The sequence below is a fragment of the Peromyscus maniculatus genome, chromosome 4, assembly GCF_049852395.1.
Source record: "Peromyscus maniculatus bairdii isolate BWxNUB_F1_BW_parent chromosome 4, HU_Pman_BW_mat_3.1, whole genome shotgun sequence".
Lineage (NCBI taxonomy): Eukaryota > Metazoa > Chordata > Mammalia > Rodentia > Cricetidae > Peromyscus > Peromyscus maniculatus.
In genome coordinates, this window is record NC_134855.1 from 40579197 (window position 1) to 40602795 (window position 23599).

Here is a 23599-nt window from a genome sequence, read left to right on the forward strand (position 1 = left end):
AGCATTCCAGAGTTCTGTGTAACAGGGTGTGAGTGAGCTTCCGGATATCAGATGACTGACATTTTCAAGTGATCACACACATTCTCTTCTGAAATACACTATTCATTGACTGGCAAGCCTTCTGGGATAATATATTTTCTCATCAGAATTATGAAATGAAAATTTCAGCTATAAAAAGGCCATCTGCCTTTCTTTAAAATCAGTGGGAGCCTCGGAGTAGAGACTTCTTGATATTTTTGTTGTGTTTTTGTGTCATTGGGAGAAGGGTGCCATGCCATTTCATTGCTACTGCAACTCTGTAAGCATTTGAGGAGATTGTGGGAAGAGCTCATCACAGCTTTACTGATCCTTCAATTTTCCTTCCAATTAGGGATAAGGAATGTGGTGTGGACTTTTCTTATGCATTCACATACAATATAAATAAAAATGAAAACTGATACAGTTAAAATGCTCACAGTTGTGGTTACTCACAATTGTGAGTTTTTAAATTGCATCATAACATACCAGAAGTCCAAAGAATGTGAGTTAAACATATAAAGCTTTGAAATCACAGGTGCCCCAAATTATTTCACATCTTTGAAAATATGTTAACTAATGGGAATCACAGATGACATGAATACAGTTCAGGAATTAATCTAAGTTTTGACATTAATTTAAAAAGAATAGCCATGTTCACATTTCTACGTCTCATAATAAAAAGATTTAATTGAGAACACTGTTGTAATAGTTCTTGCTGTGCATGTTTAAAAGTTTGATCATGGCTGGTAAAGTGATAGACCAGGACAACTGAGTATATAGTTTTGAATACATTCCATTTCTATTAATATTTTTATATTCATTTATAGTTATAATGTGGTAGTTTAAAATAACTTCCAATTAGTCATTTCTCAACTTTCATGTACTAGTTAACAAAATAATCTTTGTGATAGTTTCTTTTCTTGCTGTCAAATGTCAGTCTGTGTCTTCTATGCATTTTGTTTTTCTGTACTGGTCATTAAAACAAAGTATATTTTACCGAAATACATTATAGTCTCTATAATGACATCCTAAGCATGGGTGGACCTTGCCCAGTCATGGTGCCTAATATTTTATAAAGCATTGGAAATATATCCCATTAGTTTTTAAAAGGCTAACAACACCACTTTAAGAAGAGACACAAGTAAACAGATCTGAAAGAGAACATTTGGGGAATCAGGGAGAGATGGGGCAAAGATCTCAAACCGAGAAAACATCTGTATTGTGGATGCATCACTCTACAGGTGTTGGCTGAACACCTGGGTGCTGATGCAGAAGAGGTGGCCCCAACACAAACACTGTCTCCTGCTAACATCCTCATCATTGGCAGGGGCATGAAACCACTTTGTAGAATTCCGTTACATACTGAGTGTCAATGTGGAGAGTTGGGTGGAGGAAAAAATGATGGAACATGTTTTTACATGATCATCAATGTTATTACGCCACTTCCTGAACATTGCTTTGTGATGTGCAAACCACAGGATGGATTTGCTTCTTTACCTGGAGCATGGCTTCTGCACACTTCCACGTGGACATTTCAGAGAGCTATTTCAAAAAAAATCACTTGTATTTACATGATTTTGGATACTGAGGCTCACTTTGGGTTTTTTCCCCCACCCATACATGGAATAGGTAGGATTTGAGTTCAGCTTTACCACACCAAGCCTTTCCGCCATTTTCAGCGTTCCTCACGGAGAACTCTGGTGTTTGCCATCTATTGGCTGCATGTGTGCGGTGAGAGAAAGGAGTTGGGTGCCTGAAAAGTGCCGTTACCCCTGTGAAGTTCTGGGGTTTGTAAAAACAGCAATTGTGTTTACTTTCAGAATTGAATTGTATTTTGTAAATAGTTTCAGATAACCCATCTGGGAACTCTATCATGTCCAAGGAGACACTGCACAGTGGGTGAACTAGCTTTTATAGAATCCACCTTTACAGAAATTCACCTTGCAGAATTTAACACTAATTCAGAGCAACAGAGGGAGTCACATCCTCACCACCAATAGTCTCAATATTATTACTTGAAAGCTGTCGAGTTAATAGCACAAAATTAAGGGAAAGATTGAGCTACAGTTAAGTTTTTCAGAATCAAAAACTTCAGTCTTGGAAGCAGCTATTTGGTTACTTTGCACTTGTTCAAAAGAAAATTTTTTTCTTCCTAGTTGTTTTTAATGTCATGCTCCTGGCAGGGGGTCAGGGGTGCATTTTAGGATGTTTTTTTTAAGCACCTACTGTGTGCCAGGCACTTTTTTTAAAATTAGGTTTTGTTTCTCCTCAGACTTTAGTGAGGCAAGGACTATAATTTCATTTTTAAAGACTCTGGAGAAAACTCTCAGAAGGTAATTCACTCAGGGTGACATAGCATGTGAATGGAAGAGCTACTGTTAGGATCGAGTTGGCCTAACTACAGAACATGGTTTTTGGACCTCTGTGTTTTAGTGTGCATACAGACCATGTTAAGGAGAGCTCCTTGAAGGATCAGCGCTGGGTCCCAGCCTTCCTGTTTCTGATTTGGTAGATCCGGGATGAGACTCAGGACCATTTGTTTCTGAGTTCTTAGGTGATCTGAGCACTGCTAACCTCAGGACAACAGCTTAAGACCACTCCACAGCAACCTGTCCCCCAAGGGCCTCTTTGAATGTACAGGATTGACATTTATGTTTATGTTACTATACAACTGTGATTAAAAATGAGAAATCAACTCAATTTTTTGATCGAAAGGTTTTTAACATTGAATAAGAGGCCAATTAACATTGAGAACATGTTTTTTGGTTTTGTTTTACCCATGAATAAACAATATAGAGCCCCTTATATTAAATTATAGCCAGAGTTACAGTTCATTTCTAATTGATTTAATTTCCTGAATTGCTTTTTTTCCTGGCTATAAAACATGTTATTTCTTATTAGTTACTCTTTTATATATACTGAGGAGGTGATACATTTTTATCCTTGCCTATAATGTGTAAGTTGTGATTTGAAAATGACATTTGGATATAAATGTTTTTCTCTTAGGTATTTTGGAGCCATTGCACAGGTTCAAGCCCGTACAACCTTGAGTTCTAATATGCACATATTAACCCTGATTCCCAATGTCACTCTACCTGACTAGAGAAGAAAACTTAATTCTGACGGCCAGTCCATTATAATGGACTTGAAATTTACGTTGTCTCAGACTGGCTCCCTGCTTTGCCCTGTTTGTTGAATTAGTGATTATTATATTAAAAAGATCACTTCTGTATTTTTTATTCCTGGTTTTCTCATCAGCTAATTGAAGTATGGGACCCCCCGCTGGGATAAAGCGATGCGTCTGAGAGGCAATTTTCTGACCAGCAGTTAATAGCTGTAGGAGAGCAGCTCAGCCAAGTCAGATTTAAGACAGCAGTTTGTTTTTTACGGACATGGGACTAGATGATAATTTTACGTTGAAGCCGAAAGGTGTTGTGTCCGTGCTTCTAAGTCCCTCTAAGGAAAGCAGTTGCCGGACTGCCTTTTGGCTGGGGCAGTAGTTGGATGTGGCCTTAGGCAGGACCCCAAGTTGGAGGTGTCAGGTTGCTTTTGCTGTAAGTGATAGGTAGGGTAATGCAATTTTAAAGTTATTTTTAGGCTGGGACAAGGGGATGCACATTGTACATCAAGATGATTGATTTTCTTATTCATAAGTCAGTTAAACTGTCTGTTCACCTGACATTTATGACTATGTGTATGTTTATGTTGCTTGGGCACTTTAAAAAAATATATACTATAGGATAAAAAAGTCCCTTTATGTTCCTACACAACTCTCTCAGACTTACGATTTAAACAGCATACAATTATTTTATGTGGAGGAATTGAGAAGGGAAGGAGTTTTGATTGTCCTAGAATTTAAACTGGCTGGATGCTTGTATACCATCTTCCCTTTTCTGCATGCTAGGTTTTTATAAAGAAATATAAATGGAGGCTTCCAATAGACCAAATTGCATGCATGTCATACCAAATGCTGCAGCTGGAGCATCCACTAATCAGATCAAACAATCAGCCTCAGTTCCTCACCTGCCAAACCCTCTCTCCTTACAAATGAGCAATAGCTGGGAATTTATGCTGAATGCTTGTGGAGCTAAGGGAGAATAGTCCTCAGGAAATGTGTTGCAGCTGCAGAATGTGCCCCAATATGAAAAGAAGATCCCTAAATCCACACCACACCTAACTCATTCGCTACTTGCGTGACTCTCCAGTGTGTGGCACCTCATTCGAATGTTTGCTGAGTGAGTGAATGAAAGTGGCCAGGAGTCCACATTTGTATCTGTACCATATCAAATGATTTGGGAAGACCATTCTAATTATTATACTTTTGGTTGACTTGACTGGTCTTATGCCATAGGTACTCAATCACTTACGATTACTTTTCTTAAATTGAGAATAAGAACATGCCTATGTGTAGATTTCCTACCACTCAGGTCAGACTGGCAAATTCTGTGACTGCTTAAAAGTATATAGGGAACAATTTAAGGTCACTCTAATCACGTTTTAAATAGAGTAATAGTGTCATGCACATTTAATAAATTGCTTGCATTTGAAGTGGGTTAATGATTAGTGTTGAAGGTGAAGAAAAATTCAACCATTTAATAATGTACACATAAACTACTATTTAAAGCTCTGTTGGAGTATAAGAATTAGTAGAAAAATTAAGAAGCCTTCAACAAATTTTCTAGATGTTTGTTCAGGAGGAAAGAACACAAAGGGTTAGTCTCTGATAATTTTTTAAATTATAATTGAGTTGAAAATAGAATTTAACTAGAGTTTGACCAATCAGAATTATAAATTGTATTTTTTCTTGTGTTGATTTTATGATCCAAATGCCACCTCTTTTGCCCAAACAATACCTAACACTAAAAGGTGTTAGACTATATTCTTCTACTATATATATCCTGGGATAGAATCAACATATAATCAGCCCAAATTATATGTAATGGATTTTTTACTTAATTTTCAATTAACTTAAGAATTTTCTAGGTGGACCAATGAACATTGTTTGTCACAGCTGGGAAAAGCAAGGAAACAACCCATTCTTAATGAAAGAGTTTTGCTGACAAATACTCTGAAATCGCATATTTTAAAAAATGTGGGTATGTACTATTTAATCAAATGCAAGATTGCTCTCACATATAAATCTGAAAAAATTGTGGCTGTCCTTTTTGTAAGTGGCATGTTAAGAGCCACCCCAACACAAAATAATCTTCATTTTATGACTTCAGAAAAATGCACTACTGTGAAAAATTTTAGGTAGCTTGTGAATGAAGCTATGAAAGAATTTACTAGAGAGATAATTTTGTTCTCTCACTGATGTTGTCCTATATTCATAATTGTTTAGCTGAAGACAAGCTCAGGGAAACATTGTGACTCCTCAATCTGTCAGAAAATGGGGCAGAAATCCACAAAGGTCTCTCCGTTCTCCTCCCACTCTATACCCTCCCTAAAAGCAGGGTATTGAGACTCCTTGGGGACAGATTGCTCACCCGCCCAGAGACTGCAGCTCCCAGAAAGCTGGGGGTAGGTGACTGCTTCCCACAGTTTCCTCAACAGTGGAAGCCTGGGACATCTTTGTCCTGTCACCTCTCCAAAATGAGTAGCTTTTGTCAAAGGTCTTACATAACCTGGGACATGAAACCAGGGCCTGAGTTCCCGTTGAAACCTCACATGTCTTTTCTTCCACATGATCTGAAGTTCTACATATTTATTAAGAAAGAACTATATCCTTTGGTACTTTTGGATTTTAGCTCCCTTTCTGACTGATATGTATAACTCAAACTTTGCATCTTTCTTTTAAATTGTTATAGGAAATGAAGGTAAGTAACTACAAACATGTCAATACAGAAGGAAATCTGTTCTCCAAAGTGACTAACTTCCCTTATCCCCACCCCCCTTGAACTCCCCTAAGTGGAGGATCATCTGAGTTGCGTTCATGAACACTTTCATTCCTCGGTTTCTTATTTGCTCGGAAGGCTTTTTCATAATCAAGCACTGATTCAGTAAAAGCGGTAAATAGGAGTCTCCATGCAAGAGAAACTGGAGTTTCCTAACATGCACATGATTTAAAAAATAAAATTAAAAAATAAGGTGCCTTGAGATGCTGGCAGTTTGAACATTTGGAACCAAAAGCTCTTATGTATATTTACATCCTAACTGCTCAACTTTACCTTACAAGCTTCAATTTAGGAAAAATATACAGTACTTTTGCATATAATGGTACCTTGTGAGCCCCTGAGTCAAGTAGAGAGGATTTAAATACAAAAAGGAAAACAGCCATTAAAAGCACTTACATTGGATGTGGAGGAAATAGTACAAAATGATTACTTTCCTGGTAGACCAGGATCAGAAACATGCCTATGGAGACCCAAGATCCCTACAGTGCTTAGGGAAGAATCTGGCAGAGATGGGTGTCGGATGGGATGAAGGTAAGTTTTTCGTTGCCGTGGGTGAAGCTCTAAAGACGCATCACTGTCTTGTTTTAAAAGTGAAGTCAAGTTGTCTTCTGAGGCTGTGTTCAGATGTCTTCCGCTTGAGAGGGATTCTTTGGATTTGAGTTTGGATTTTTCAAGGTCTAGAAATTCAGGACACTGATAGAAAGAAGAGAAAATGTGCTTTTATAATTCGTTCCAATAGTTAAATAAATCATATTCACATAATTCGTATGTGTTTGCTCTCCCCATTTATTGTATGTGGTTAACACATACATAATATCTCTATCCTAAAATGGACCCCTAAACTAAGGGGTCTGTTATCTCAAGTAAAGAATTTTAATTTCACCCTGAAGCCAGATTTAAAAGTTCAGGTTTTTTTTTTTTTTAAGTATTCACTTTGAGCTGTGTATGGTTGAGTTTTTTTCTTTTTTTTCTTACTAATAAAATAATTTTAATTTCTTTTAATTAATAACTATTAACAATCAAAATGTGTAGGGGTTGGGAGGAGGGAGGGCAGGGGAATCTGTGGTTGATATGCAAAATGAAGGCTGGATTAAGAAATGACTCTTAGTGACTAGTCTTATCTAAGAAGGAAAGTGATGAAGGAAATAAAATCACCATTCCTATCAGAAATTACTGCCCAAACCAACTGCAAAAAAGAAGACACATAGTTGTATGTATTTCCCATCCACTAAAAACCAGTAAGAGAGGAATTAATGTTTATATTTTAGAAAGATTGTCATTATTTTCCTTTTGACACACTAACTTCTCTTATCAAGTTTCATTTTCTAGAAAATTTTACATCCCATACAGAAATGTACACAAGACTGTCTATATATTCTTACTGAGATGATCTTTCTTAGGTTCAGCTGCCCATGATGCTTAATTAACTGAGAGGGGCACTACTAAAAGGATTAGTCGGGATACGGACACTTCACTTGTCTTGTCTCGCCATGTATATTATCATTCAAGTGATAAAAACTTTGAGATGTCTGCTGGCAAGTAGGGCACAGACGTGTTTGCCAGCCTGACTGCCTTTGAGCCTCAGAGCTAGTCCAGTTAACTGCTATCTCTTTTCTTCTGGAAGACCTATCCTGCCTTGTGGCACTGTAGCAAGTTACAAGCTTTTCTCTGACATTCTTCTTTTTCTTCTATTAGCCAAGAGCGATTCTTTACCATTAAAATCTCTACAGTATGCTAGTTTGCATAGGTTGATTCTTGAGTAATAGCATTTCCTTTGAAATGACTGTTCATGTTCAGGGAAAGGAGCTTTTTCTTACAAGCATGAAGACAGGTTGGATCACTAGCAGCCATATGAAAAGTTGGGTTTTGTGTACTTGTAATGCCAGCATTGGAGAGGCAGGGACAAAAGGGTACCTGGGGATCACTGCCAGCAAGTCTGGCCAAATCGGTGATGTTTGTTCATTGAGAGAGCTATCTTAAGAATAATATACATTGTTATATAATAATATGCCTGTCTCAAAAAATAAGATGAAGAACTATCTAGAAAGAAAACCTAGTGCTTATCTTCAGGCCTCTGCATATCCCCCTCCACACACACAGAGAGACACACACAGACACACACAGACACAGACAGACAGACAGACAGACAGACACACACACACACACACACACACACACACACACAAGCTTGTACACATAAATGATACTGTTTAAAATTTTTCTTTAAATCCGTTGTTCACAACTTTTAAGGACATGTAATGCAAAATCACAGGTCCAGATTACAGAAACCCTGGGCAGAAACAGAGGAGAATAGAAGTCCATATTTTCCACATGTGATTCTTACTCAGGTTATCCTGGAGATACACTCAAAGAGACACCCCAGCTTTACAATATCCACACTCACTTGGGAGGAGGGGCTGAAACTCCGGTCAGTCTTAATGGATGCTCTGGGGTGACTGGTCCTCAGCAGACGGAGGACAGGTCTCTGATACTCGGCTCCTGCAGTCACCATGCTGTAGGCTGGAGGGACCACTGCGGTTTGTTTCTGCAGGAGCTGTAAGATGGTCTGGATGTCCGTGGTCATTTGGGATTCAAGTCTGCAAGACATGCAGGAAGGGGAAAGACAGTCTTAAAGAGTCATGACTTGTAAGGGCATCTGAGAAAGCATCAGCATTGCCAACAAACAGAACGATGAGCTGCCCTGAATGGGAAAGACAAGAGAGTGGCAGAGGGACTCTCCTACCTGATCCTTTCTATTAGAATCAATTACTCTGACTCAGACCATTGATTTCTTATGCAGGAACTAACAGAAAAACAGACAGTATATACTACTTTATTTCTACAAAACTTTATTGATTTTTTTCTTTTTCTTTTTCTTTTTTTTTTTCAAGACAGGGTTTCTCTGTGTAGCTTTGTGCCTTTCCTGGAACTCACCTGGTAGTCCAAAACCAAAACTTTATTGATTTTAAAGTATAAATCACATGTGGAATATTGTGGTCAATAATTATCTAATTTTGCTTAGGTTTTTACTCAACTGTTTGTGAACTGTTTTCCCCCCTTTAAAGAAGAACTCAGTAACATGTTTCTTTTCTTTTTTAAATTTTGTAAAAAAAATTTTAGTGCATTGGTGCTTTGCCTATATGCCTGTCTGTATGAGGGTGTCAGATCACCTAGAAGTGGAGTTACAGCTGTGAGCCACCATGTAGGTGCTGGGAATTGAACCTGTGTACTTTGAGCAGCCAGTGCTTTTAACTGCTGAGCTCCGGTAACATACTTCTTTAAGATTACTACATCTCGGGAAAACTTCTTAAAAAATTTGTATTTTCACTATGTTCTGATGCACAAACGAGAGTTACCTGAAAGGAGGGAATCTCAACTGAGAAAATGTGTACATGACATTGGCTGTAGGGCATTTTCTTAATTAGTAATTGTTGGGGGAGGGGCAAGAGAGTTGTGGATGGTGCCATCCCTGGGCTGGTGGTCATGGGTTCTATAAGAAAGCAGGCTGAGTAAGCTATGGGGAGCAATCCAGTAAGCAACACTCCTCTATGGCCTCTGCATCAGCTCCTGCCTCTAGGTTTCAGCCCTGTTTGAGTTCATTTCCTGACTTCCTTCAATATGGAAGCATAAACTGAATAAACCCTTCCCTCCCCAACTTGCTTTGGTCCTGGGAGCAGGGACATGTCACAGGGATAGACAGTAACCCTGGCTAAGACATACTATTTTATCTTGCCTCTTTCTTCTTCAAAGCAAGTTCTATACATGACTCATCTGTGGTGGTATTGTGTTCCCCAAAATATTGTGCACCCTAATAAACTTATCTGGGGTCAGAGACAGAAAAGCCACAATATTAAACATAGAGGATAGGCAGTGGTAGCACATGCCTTCAATCCAAGCATTTGGGAGGCAGAGCTAGGCAGAAATCCATGTGTTCAAGGATACAGCCAGGCATGGTGACACACGCCTTTAATCCCAGAAAGTGAGCCTTTAATCCCAGAAAGTGAGCCTTTAATCCCAGGGATTGATGGTAGAAAGGAAAGATATATAAGGCGTGAAGACCAGAAACAAGAAGCATTTGGCTGGTTAAGCTTCCAGGCTTTGGAGCAACACAGTTCAGCTGAGATTCATTCTCGATCAGGACTCAGAGGCTTCCAGTCAGAGGAAACAGGACCAGCTGAGGAATTGGCAAGGTGAGATAGCTGTGGCTTGTTCTGGTTCTCTGATCTTCCAGTTCACCCCAATACCTGGCTCAGGTTTGATTTTATTAATAAGAACTTTTAAGATTGATGCTACACTCATCATGCTTTCTTTATTGTTCATTTTATTTTATTTTGTTTAATGTTCAGTGCTGTTAAACGTTAAATACCTTTCCTGTCTGTGGTCCAGAGCTTTGGTATTTAAGAGACCAAGCAAACTTCAAGTTTACTTGGTTCTATGACCCATCTGGCTTGCACAATGTAAAAGTAACCATTGCTTTCTCCAAAGCTCACGAGTTGTCAACCACTCATTTTAAAATAAATTTCAAGAGAATAATCACAAAATACAATTGGTTTGTGCCAGGTCCAAAGGAAACTCCAATTCTCCAAACTCCAAAAGGCTGTCCAAATATCCAGAAAGGAGCTTAACTTGGACTATGGAGGATTTCTGGCAGTTAGACAAAGGCCAGCATTCCTCAACCGCTTGCGAAACCAGTCCCCATCTGCCAAAATGAGTCATTTCCTTTACCTCTGGCAGAAAGAACATGTGGCTCTCCATTGACTATACCTCTAGCACCTATCAGTATATCAAGGTAGCCTCAGGCTCCCTCAGTCCCTACTCACAAGTACTTGTTATATATCTCAAAGTTGATGCTGACATCCTAGGCCTTCTCACCTCCTCCTGTACCCTAAACCCCTTCTGCTGATGGGCCTCTCTCCCCCCAGCTACTCATTCTCCTTATAACTCAGTGATCACTATTCCAGCCTCCTGCTATTTTCACCATACATTCTTTACCCTCTATCTCCTGCTCTTCTCCCCTCTCTTGCAGATGGTCTGGACCTGTCCAGTCTGCTGCTCTGGACTCTGGCTGTTTTCTATCTCAAAGAAACAAAACAAAACCCCCTCCCTTTAACCGTACGATGGAGCATTCATGTCAGCAGTTACTTTACTGTGCTCCCTCACACACATCTGGTGCTGAAACTCTCACCGACAATTTGGGTCCTCAGTGTGGACAGCTTAAGATAAGGGATTTTATGGGTGTAAGAACAAAATTTGGACCATATGCCTTTTTAGAAGGTTTTTGAATTATCGTATTTGTGCTTATGATTTACCAATTGAATTTTTTTTTAAAAGAGAGCAATAAATCTTAGAACTATTTGCCCAGTTAAATACACTTATTTATGGATATTAGCTTTGTTTTTAAAGAAAACAAAAATCTGGGAAACATTAGAAAAGCTATATATTATTTCTAATTTTAGTTTTGAGATAGTATCTTCCTATGTAGGGAGACCAGGCTAGCCAAGCACTTTCTTCTCAAGTCTCTGGAGTTAGTGGAATTACAGGTGTGCCAGACAATAGGTTCTTTTTACCTCTTAATATTAACATTCAAAAGCTGTCTTTTTGAATTATAATGTAGTCTTATAGATTTTCTTCCATTGGTAAATATAACCAGAAAGTGCCTTAGTATTCTTTATACCAATAGCTTATAAAACATGTCTGATTTGTCATATTGTGTCGCAGCTGCACCCTGAAAATGAAAAAATACATCTATCAACTGGTTGATGCCTAAATGCCTTATGTAATTGTGTTACAAATTAAATAGAACAGAATTATTATTTTGTCGTTATGAATCAATTTTTCATCTCATACTTTAAGGTTCAACACAAATTTTTTTCTGCACCAATAATTCTTCCCGCATTTAACTCTTTCAGAACTATTTTGTTATGGGGCAAGACAAGGCAGAGAGAGGTCTTACATTCTTGCTGAGGCCATTTCAGATTTAACTAGAATTTGATCTCCTTGATGGAGACCCCATGGGAAACCACTCAACTCTATTCTAGGAACCCAAGGTCAAGATGTCTTAGCTAACTTAGCCTCTGTTAAACTGCCTGTTTCTGCAAAGCCCTTCCTGCAGCTGCCAGTGAGATGCCAGGATGTGGTTTCCACCTTTAAAAATCTCTATATTCTGGACAGTAGGGGCCACACCTTGGTCTCCCAAACCCTTGGGTGTGGTCCCAGCTGGCTTGAATAAAGACTTTCAGTTGGCTATACACTGAGTCTGAGTGTATCATCTTTGATGAGCTTCCATAACAATCTCTCTCCTCTCCCTAGCCCTGAAATAAAATTCCAATTCAAACATCTTATGAATATCTCTGTACAGATTTGTCCTATCAATGACAACATCTAAGTAGTGAATGGATTACATGATGCTCTTTACTATCGTTGCCAAGATACACTACTGAATGTAAAATGACTTATCTGTGGATACTGGAATAAAAGCTTCATTGACAAGTCAGATTCAAGATGATGATATTTCTGAGTCCTGTAAAGCCTTTGTTAAACAGCAACAGTCTTTGAGGAAAAAAAAAATGTCTTTAAAACAGATTCCATTTAAATAATGTGTATGTCAGACACATTCACAGGAAAGTAGGGCTCCAGCAGCTATACTCCCGATAATGCAGTCTGCTGCTGTAAGTGGGACTTCTCACATGAGAACATCATGAAAAGTCAAGTGGCCGGTGTAGAGTGAGACTGGACACCATCTGTGCTAACACTACTCACATAAGACTAAGGACTTTCTCTATCAACTTGACTTAGTTGTTTGTTGCAAGGAAATTTTGCATAAGAAAAATGAGACTAGGTTAAGAGCTAGGTTTATCAGCACAGGAATAGCTACAAATCAGCTCATCGGAACAGCTTCCTAATCAAACTTCACCAAGTCTTGCTAAGTCTCGCTTCTCTTTTCCCGTAAATTCCAAAGTATTATGTCATGAATTTTGCACAATTGTATAGTTTTTTAATTTTACGGTTTGGGTATAAATGGTATTTTCAAAAGGCTTATATGTTGAAGGATTAGTCTCAGGCAGGTTAATCGAGTCAGGGAGACATGACTGGATCACAAGGAATCCAACCTAATCACTGCATTAACCCATGGATAGATTTGGAATTTGAAGGCATTATTGGGAAGCAATGGAAACCTTCATAGTTGGGGCTAAGTTGGAGGAAGTGCCTCACTGAGAGTGTATCCGTGGGGGATGGATCTTACTCTAGACACCTTCCTGTTATCTCTGTGTTTCCTGGGTGCCATGAGACAAGCTGTGCCCACCAGGTTTTCCTGCCATCATGTCCTTCATCACCACAGAAGACAACGTCTGAAACCGTGAGCTGATGTAAAACTTGCCTCCTTTGAAATCGCTCCTCTAGCATATTTATCACAGTCTGGAAAAGTCAGCACAGTTCCCTTTTGTGAAGGCCCAGACTCCAAAGTCCTATAAACATTGTACTTCATAGTGCCCTTTCTGAGATGTTCCTCAGTCTCCTTTCCTATATTATTTTAACACTTTACAAAATTATTATTTTACTTTGTGATTATAATATAATTACATCATTTTGCCTTGCTATTCCTCTCTCCAAACCTTCCCATATACTCCTTCTTACTTTCTTTCAAATCCATGGCCTCATTTTGCATTAATTGTTGTTACATACATATTATTTTATATATATATTCCTAAATATATAAGTACAATCTTGTATACATGTTTTCAAGACTTTAAAAAAGGAATTAGATGATTGATACTTGGGTTAGGCATTTCAGCAAAGGAGGGTATAGTAAGTGTCTGTACAATGCATAATATTTATTTTCATGTTATGGCAAGGGTCTATTTGCTGAATTAGAATGGAGTCTTTTTAGAATAAATAAAGTACTTTGAAAGAATTACAGGGAGTTAAACTTAAGACTCATTTAAAGCTCAAAGTAGCCTGGTTTTAGGTTATTTTTTTTTTTTTTGTTAGTATAGCATAAAGTTGTAGAAAAAGAACAGTTTTACTCAAATACCTGCTTTCAATCAGGATGACCTTAGGTAGGAAGGAGAAATCAGAATACCGTGATGAATGACAATTGAATGTGATCTCATTATTGACAGGACATGTGTGAGCACCAGAATTTGGATTCCCAGAACTAACATGAAAAGCTGGGCAGATGTGGCTGCCATCTGTAATTCCAGCACTCAGGAGGCAGAGAAGGGAGGTACCCAGACAAGCCTGGATAGCTATGGTAGCTAACTGACAAGTTCTGAGTTCAGCTGAGAAACTTTGAATGAATTAGTAAGTTAGAAAATAAACAAGATTGACAGATAGTGTCATTTTTGGACCTCTATACATGTACACATATGTACATAAGCATAACCCTCACATATGCATCTTGACACATTGCATATCTGCACATACACATATCATATAAATACTAAAAAAAAGTATGTGAAGGACATGGATAATAAATTGTAACAAAAAATGAAGCAGTACTGAATGTCATGGTAGTGAAAGGCAGACACATTGCTTTGTGTGTTCTGCAATAGAAAGGCCATTGCCAACAAGTTTTACATTTTTAGGTCATCTTATTTGTGTTCCTTGAGTATCCCTGGAAGCCTGTTAAAATGTGGACTCTGCAAGATCCAGACCTACTCTCTTATAATTGTATTTCTACAACTTACCCAGTGATCTGAATGCACATTAAAGCTTGAGAAGTTCTCCTGTGGGATCAAGCATTTGTAATTTCCCCAACTATGTATATGTCTAGACACACAATGTAAATATTTAAGAACACTTATGTAACCCTTTAAGCCTACATGTAGCTTAATTGGTCATTAATGCTGGGGGGGGGGGAAAGAGGTCGAAGCTAAGACCACTCAAGGTATATTATTTATATTTGTTTTGATTATATTTTAGATTTCATATTTGTATTTGTATTGGACAACAATATAAGAATTCACAGGTCTGCATTTTTCAATGCAGACCTGTCAACCGGGGCAGATGCAGCTCTCAGAAGAGTTCTAGGACTCCCACTGCAGAGTAGAGTCCGATTTAGACTGACCTTTTCAATTCTGTTTTCTATGTATTTTACTTTGTAGAACAAATTGGAAAAGAAGCTGTTGGGGATCAAGTGCAATGAAAGCACCACCCATCCAGCTTTAAAATCGGCTAAGAAGACATGCCATAAAACATAGGTAAAGATGTCAGAAATAACCGAAAAGTTAGTCAAGAAGAACAACTAATTGTGGTAACAATTCAAAACATGGTCAGAAGTGTCCTCAGACACTGGAAGCAGATCAAAAGAGACAGTACTACTTTTATCAGTGGAAAAATATGTGAGATATGCTAATGTAAGAAAAACAACAAATATCATCACTAACATGCAGTTAAACTCAAATGTGTTCTAGATGTAAATACTTAAAAGTTTTTATTTTCAGTTCTCGGACACAATGAAAATATTTTTTATAGTAATCTTTCTATGTCTTATAAGCACTCTTGGTATTTATGATTAGACAACAAAGGAACACTATAATCTTGATTTTAGTCCCCAAGACTGGTGCAAACCTAGGGGTGTATGTGAAGCAAGAGAATAACAGTAAAGCAGATAAAGTCAAACGATAGTTAAGCATCACCTCACTGCACACACATTCTCCGTTTTGTACAGCATGTACAAACAGACTATAAATTCTACATCGAGAAGAATCTGTATTTGCACTAGACATGGATAAACGTTTCCCTGTTTTTATTCATTAAAGACACAATGTAACAATTATGGATATAGCATTTACATTGTATTATGCTTTATGGTAATGTAGAGATGATTTAAAGTATGCAGGAGGATTATGGGTAAGTTACATGCAAATGGTGTTATTTTGTGTAAAAAGTTGAGCAAATGTGGGTTGTGGTATCTAATTGATATCCTGGAACCAATCCTTTGTGGATACCAAGATATGACTGTAAAGGAGCAATGTTGCTGGTAGATATGGAAACCTTGATTCTAGGAATGTTAAATGACTTGGTCCAGACAATATACATAGTTAAGATTCACCTAGGCTAACCAATTCTACACACTACTGAGCTAATGAAAGCACTGTTGTCTCCATCATTTACTTACTCTCTCTTCCAAGAAGAGCAACAATGACCACTACTACCAGCATAGACAAAATCAATAGAATTAAGTACAGATAATAAGTGAATTCCATTAGCTCCTTTCTCATGGCTGTGATTCAATACCTGAGAAGAAGCAGCTTGAAGAACTGGAGGTTTATTGTGGCTCAGAGTCTGAGTGTACAGTCTATCATGGAAAGGAAGGCCTGGCGGTAAGAATGGCTCTCAGCTGTGACAGCAGGTACATGAAGCTGCTTGCTCACATCTGGGTAGACCAGGAAGCAGAGGTAGGTCGGGAAGTATGCTTGGCTATACATTGCATAGCCTGCCCACAGGGACTCACTTCTTCCAGCTAAGCTTCACCTTTCAAAGGTTATACAATCTCTGAAACACCATCCCTTGCTGGGGACCAGGTGTTCAGCACATAAGCCTATGGTGGTAGTGGGGGGGGGGCGGGGGGCCATGACACATCCAGGCCATTCTATAAGCAAATAATTTATGTCATATGGACAAAATTCATAGACACATTGAGTATAGAAGAGTATGCAAGTATTTTGGACACAATATACACAAACACACTAATTAGGTAATTCCAAGGTGTATGAAAGATTGAATGGAAATGTGATATAATAAGAAGATAGACAGTTATGAAAAAGATGGAAAGAACTTTAATATCCTGGCAGCTCTGGGTTGATAACTTTCTCCCCAAATTAAGCTGACTTTTTAATTGCACTTGATGTATTCTTATTGCTGTGGATATCATTCTATATAAATAAAACACTGATGGCCAGTGACCAGGCAAGAAATAGGTTGCCAGGCAGGAAGTAGGTGGGACAAGGAGAGAGGAGAATTCTGGGAAGCGGGAGGCGGAGGGGAGAGACACTGCAGCCACCGCCAGGACAAGCAGCATGTGAAGACACCGGTAAACCACCAGCCACGTGGCAAGGTATAGATTTATAAAAATGGGTTAATTTAAGATAAAAGAACAGTTAGCAAGAAGCCTGCCACGGCCATACAGTTTATAAGGGATATAAGCGTCTGAGTGATTATTTTATACGTGGATTGTGGGACTGTGGGGCTTGGGGAACCTGGAGAGAAGCCCTCCAGCAACAAATGGCGCCCAACGGCTTGAGTTTCCACCTTAAATCTGACAATATTTAATAACCAATTCTAAACAGAGCCAAAACCAGGTTCCTGCTTTTTGTCTCATACCGGCAGCTAGACAGCGCAAGATGCAGGTTTGAACACTGGCGGGTTCCTGGCGTGTGTGTTTGACCGACAGTATGGTGGGAATGAGGCGTCTGCCAGCAGCACATTACACTGTGTGGTAGATTTAGTCTTTACTAGTATTAAAAAAAAAAAAAAGAGAGAGAGAGGTTTCTGGACTACATGCTGCTTTGATAAAAGCTTAGACCTACTATTTCTGAGAATTGATGGCTCCTCAAGCTGGCAGAAAATGTACCACCACCATGTTGGGAAGCTGAAGTGGGTGGAGCCAGCAGCCACAGCGCTGTTTCAGTCTTACAATGGTGCAGCTTAAAGCAATAGGCTCGAGGTAATATAAAACATAAGCCACGTAAAGATGGCTACCACACAGAGAATCTGGATTATGTTCTCTTTGATATTCGTAACTGAAGAAAAACATTTGATTACAAAAGCTGTTGAGTTATGCCAAAATGTATATTTTAAAGGTACCTTCACTTCAAAATTTGGATTTAAGGATATGTTGCTTTGGAAAAGAGATTCTGCTTTTGTTTCCACAGAAAGCCAGAGGCTGTGGATTTGTTCCAGATTAAGATACATCAGGTTTGACCAGCCAAGACCCCCTGAAAGGTCTCCGATGACACCATGGCCCAGATGATCCAACATCCAGAGCGGTTTCAAGGCAACTGGTTCACACAATACAGCCTCATGGACTACCCCATAGGCCTAAAATTTTCTTTGCGTCCCCATAAGATACAGCGCCCCCCTCCAGCAGGAAGTAGTAAGAGATGCTACGCCCAAATTCCCAAATATACCAAGCTGGCTTTAGAGGTGGAATTGGCTCACTCCCCCTCTAAACCCAGACATATTGCTTTAAAAAAAAAATGGTTAAGAGATTCTTGTGTCCCAAATCAGAAGAGCCCTCTGGTGTGGGTCAGAGAAAAACCCAATATTTTTATTTAAAACAGGTTGATTATAAATGTGATCTCTTTCTAAAAAAGAAAAGGGGATATGATATAGATATATAGGAGGATATAGAGATTATAAGATAAAAGGGTAGATTAATGAACCTACTTTTAAAGAACAACTTGTTTAAAATGTTTTACATTGGTATAGATTTAGTTTATGTTTAAAATGTTTTACATTGGTATAAATTTTAGTTTATTGATACAAACTTGAAGTTAATTTTGTTACACTGTATATATATTTCTATTCTTGTTTGAGGTATTATGTTTATGTAACTCATTTAAAATTGTAATGGATAATTAAAAAATAGATTAATAATTAGTCATCTATGATAATCATATCTGTAGCCATGTTAGTTGAGTCTTCTAGGTATACATAAATATATTTCAGATAGATAGGTAATCATCAAACACTTCATAGACCTAGAGAATATGGCATTTAAATAACTTAGAATTCTGTTGACGTGAGACACAATTGCTCCTGGCTGCACCAATTGATCCCGAGAGAATGTTGGGCTTCTAAGACATTTCCATTTGGAAGTTTGTCTTTTTGGCACAAAATGGCCTACTGGGCAAAGAACTACCCTTGCCTTGACGGCTGACAGTACAAATATAATACTGTCCTTTCTGGACAAGCGGGACACAAGGAAAGCGACCACTCTACTCTGCCAAGACAGGGTAAGATGGTCTCTCAGAATTCCTGCTTCTGAAAATGGTCTGTCAGATACTCTAGGCCTGTAGCCAATTTAAATGCACCAACAATGCTGAGAAACATTGGGTGACTGTCCAGGCTGCCAGCTGTCTTGGTCTACTTTTGCAAGATTCCCGAAAGTTGCTTGCATCCATCTACCATTTCTCAGGTACCATTATGTTCCTTCTCAGGTCTTTGATGTGGTTGAAAACTAGATAGTTGTAATTTCCTCAGTTATGATAAAAGATAATTTAGATATAAAACCTTAAACTCACAAATATAAGATAGATAGGACATCTTTAGTATTGTAACTGTAATTCTTGCTCGATAATTGTTTTGTTTTATGTAATTTTACCATGTTAAAGTTAAAACCTTACTTTTTAAAAAAAGAAGAAAAGGGGAAGTGCTGTGGATATCATTCTATATAAATAAAACACTGATGGCCAGTGACCAGGCAAGAAATAGGTTGCCAGGCAGGAAGTAGGTGGGACAAGGAGAGAGGAGAATTCTGGGAAGCGGGAGGCAGAGGGGAAAGACACTGCAGCCACCACCAGGACAAGCAGCATGTGAAGACGCCGGTAAACCACCAGCCACGTGGCAAGGTATAGATTTATAAAAATGGGTTAATTTAAGATAAAAGAACAGTTAGCAAGAAGCCTGCCACGGCCATACAGTTTATAAGTGATATAAGCGTCTGAGTGATTATTTTATACGTGGATTGTGGGACTGTGGGGCTTGGGGAACCTGGAGAGAAGCCCTCCAGCAACACTTATCGTGACTCTTTGTGTGCTTTATCCATAAAAGCCCAGTAAATTCTGTGACTGTAGAAGAGGCGACAGTCATGGCATGGTGCTCCATCCCTTTTATCTTAGACAGAGGCAGCAGATGCCATTTATATAGGAGTTTAGTTTTTGTCTGTGGGTCTGTCTAGGGAAAGCTAAACTCTGGTTCTTGTGTCCACACTACAGACAGGGAAGACCAGTGTGTCAGAGAGGAAAAAAAGTTGTATAATCAGGTTTCAGGTAGCATGCTTTTCACAAGGCTTATAGGAAATGCATTAATTACCCATTCTTGCCTCTTTAATAAATCCTGTTGTGCCTTTGAGATACTTACCTTGAAGTCAACACCATATAAAGCAAATTTCCAAACACACTCAGGGCAGCTATCAGAGTCTTTATCTAACATTTTCTTTTGAGGCAGAATCTCACTCCATTGTAGCCCTGGCTGGTATGGAACTCGCCATGCAGATCAACCAGGGTTAGCACTCAGAGACTTGCTTGTCTCTTCTAGATGTTTTTGACCAATATAACCTTAAAGAACTAATACAGGCTTGAATAAAGTGTTACCTTTTTCCCCAAAATTAAAATTATTCCTCATATTATATTTGTCTAGATCAAAGGAAAGGATGAGGGAGCAAGTCCCTCATCTTTAGCTTGTGAGCTTTTAAAAACATTAACATTTTTGAAAAGTTGACTTAATAATTATTTTTTTTTTAAAATGTCATAGCTTAGGACTAATTCAGGAACAACTAAATAATATACAAGGATTAAAAGAAGGAAGTTTGTCAGTTAAGAAGTGAAATGTAAATTATTTTGAGGGCAAAAGGAGTTTTAAAGGCAACCAGTGCAAATGATATACAAATGGTAAGCAAATATGGGGTGCTTGATGGCAAAAGTCTTCTAAATTTAGTGTTCCTCGGTATTCTTTATTTAACATAATGTACATAAATAAATTCCGCTTTTGCTTCAACTACTCATTTACCTGTTAAGCTGCTCTTGAAGTAAATCTAACCTTTGCTCCACTTCCCCATAGGTGAGGTCGCTTTCAGTCTCAGAGATCCCCCAGGCAGCTCTCTGAAGTCCTGAGGGACTGCATTCTTCAGGCTGAGCCCAGGCAGGCTCTCTTTCCCAGCTGTGTGTATCAGTGATATCTGTGGGAGAGAGAAGACAGATGTCAGCTGCTTTGGAAGCCCCTTTGCCTTGGCAATACAAAGACACCTGCAAGGCAGACTAGGAGGATCTGTTCAGTTGGAAGCTCCCCTTTGCCTCATAACCCTCCACCCCATTCTAAATCCCGCTCTTCTCAGAAAGCTCCCCAACCTGCGGCTCCTTTCCAGGAGCTGCTCAAGACTGCATCTACATGGTATTTAAGCTCTGGTCCCTACACCTGCCATATGATTTCTCGTCTTCCCTCCCCCACCTCACTTCTGGGGGGCAGGGGCTGGAGAGTCACCTGAGGGCACTTTGCTTATTAAACATGGACTTTTAATATGGCTTCATCTGGCTTATTGTGTCGGCAGAGAAACCTACTACTGGAGATTCAAAGATACCTATTAGTATCTCCAGGCATAATCCAAAACAGAGAGAACCACAGGATTTCAAGGACATGACAACCACCTTCTCCAAATTGTAGCAGAATCTTAGCCTTAAGCTGCCTATCTTACCTCCCTCATCTCTTTTCATAGGATTCAAATTCTGTAACAGATTTTTTTTTCAGGTTATTATGTTTTCCATCTTTTTATTGGTGCTGAGAAGACATGATGGACAAATTCAAAGTGATCCAACAGCCATGCTGTTTGTTATACTATTAAATTTGGGAGAAAATAACGTTTGGTTTGCATTGCTTTACCCAAAACATAAGATTGTTAGCACCCCTACCCATAAGGTAATTTGCACATATATGGTTCTGCTTGAGCCCAAGAAGGTCAAGAGAGAAGTGTGGCTCTTCAGGGTGTTTCCCTTAGACCAACAGAGCCCAGTGCTGAGCCAAGGAGCCACAGTCTCTAGATAAGAAGTCTTAAAGGTCCTCGGCTACTGTTCCATGCCTTCAACTTCCTTAAAGATACTTTTGTACTGTATTTAATATAATCACATTGCTTTCTAGAATTTTCTTCATGTGAATCTTTTGTTATTAATATTTTTCATGTTAATATACTTTAGAACAAACTTCTTATGTGCTCAATTCTACTTTTCTGGTGTGCCGGGTGTTAAATTCCAGATTCTGCTAAGCATCAGGAACTGAAGACAAAGACTGTGACCCTAAAGAATTCAATTGAGAATGATGTGATCGTGTTTCATAGAATGAGTCATTTTATGAACCTTTTGTAGTATTGTTCTCCTAAAATCTCTGTATACTACCTTCTTCCTCATTTTTATCAAGAGTTGTAATGCTCTGAATCCACTTTCTTCTACAAAATGTCTGAAGGGTAAGAAAATAAAACCAGTGAAGAAATGGAACTAGATGTGGAAGATTATCTCAGCAACAAAGAAAAGGGCATTTTTTTTCTTTCATGGGAGAGCTGGTGGGAGGGAAGATGTACCTCAAGTGGGTCTTTGTTTTCCCATGGAAGTAGCTCTGGGTTATGGAATGCAATTGGGTTGGAGAGACATTTTAAAAGAAAGTCTTAACAAGTAGCTATGATTAAACGGCAAGGAAAGTTATTACATAAAGATAAGGAATTTACATCCTCAGCTATTTTAAAAAAAAAGGACCGAAAGTATCTAAATTGGGCAGGATTAGCTCTGATTCTAGAAATAGGGAACAGAACTGTGAGACTTCCTTTCCTATGGCTTCTCTGAAAGCACACTGGGGGGTGCATTGTACTCCCCCTTTCTAAGCAGATAACAAAAAAGAAAGAAAGAAAGAAAACTATTCTTTTTCCTTGGGTTTTCTCTCCCTCTCATTTATCACTGAATGCACAAAAAAGTCTCTAATGATGTGCTTTTTATTTCTATCTCAGTAGGGGAGGCTATAAGGAAGAAATTAACATAACCAAAGACAGCATGTGAAAAACAAGGCCAGGTTCCTTGTTTTGTGGAAATGGCTAACAGACCTCAGAGACTTCCCTGTGATATCCAGAGAAGGCTCCTGATTATGGCATCTTTAGCCTGCAGGATCTTGGTGTTCAACGTTTTTCTACAGTGTCATTGTATTGCTTCTTTTCAAGTTTTGCCGGACAGGAAGAAATGTGAATACAAAGGTAAAGCCACAGATTTCACTGAGAAGTGTGATTTGTTTTTTGTCCACGGGACATTTGAACCAACTTAAAATGCAAAACCACAGCACAGTGTCTACATCTAGTAAACTAGATCTTCTGCTCTGTGCTGGTGATGCTAAATCAGCATGTGGAGATGCCAGGGACTGTGCCCTCTTTTTCTCCACAGCCAGTTTTTGTAGGAACATTTCTTCAGAGAGACTGAGAACGGATTGCATGGAAGGCTATGTAAGGTCCTCATGAGCTTTATGCCAAGTAACCTCATTGAATTTCTGCCTCTGCTTAACAGCCCCCTCATTTTACAATCATGTAACACATTGATTTTTAAACGATGCTGGTGAATCACATGCAGTAAATTATGGAGGATAGTATTTTTCTTTGATGCTTGAAAAAAGGATTATCTGAGTAGAAATGAATAAAATGTGTACTGTGAGACTGAAGCTTCCTTGATTACGATTTAATTTTTAATTAAAATTTAGAGATATGTGGTTAATTTGTTTTAATGGCAGAATGAAAAAAAGAAAGAGTTCAAAGGGAGAAACCTTGGTTAGTTGTCTTAATCAAATGAGCATCCTTGTAGACACTTTCTAAAAATAGCTCAGACAGTATCTGCACTGGTTGCCTTGGAAAATGTTGCCATAGTTGCAAGACACATTTCTGCAAATGGATGAACAGAGGGTAAACCTTCATTTTCAGGGTTCACAGTTTCACTGGAGTCTAT

The 23599-nt window shown here is 38.7% G+C and overlaps 1 protein-coding gene across 2 annotated transcripts in view; it reads right to left on the bottom strand.

Annotated features, from left to right (window-relative positions):
* Window positions 1-4824: 4824 nt before the first annotated feature.
* The window catches only part of Kcnh7 (potassium voltage-gated channel subfamily H member 7), a 446649-nt gene continuing 427874 nt past the window's right edge, over window positions 4825-23599 (bottom strand). For both annotated transcript variants that reach the window (XM_076569567.1, XM_006984601.4), the window contains 3 exons: window positions 20646-20814; window positions 8317-8509; window positions 4825-6605 (listed from right to left, as the gene is read on the bottom strand). In XM_076569567.1, the coding sequence (XP_076425682.1) occupies window positions 6339-6605; window positions 8317-8509; window positions 20646-20814 (629 nt within the window). In that variant the 3' untranslated portion in view covers window positions 4825-6338. The remainder of the gene's footprint in view (window positions 6606-8316; window positions 8510-20645; window positions 20815-23599) is intronic.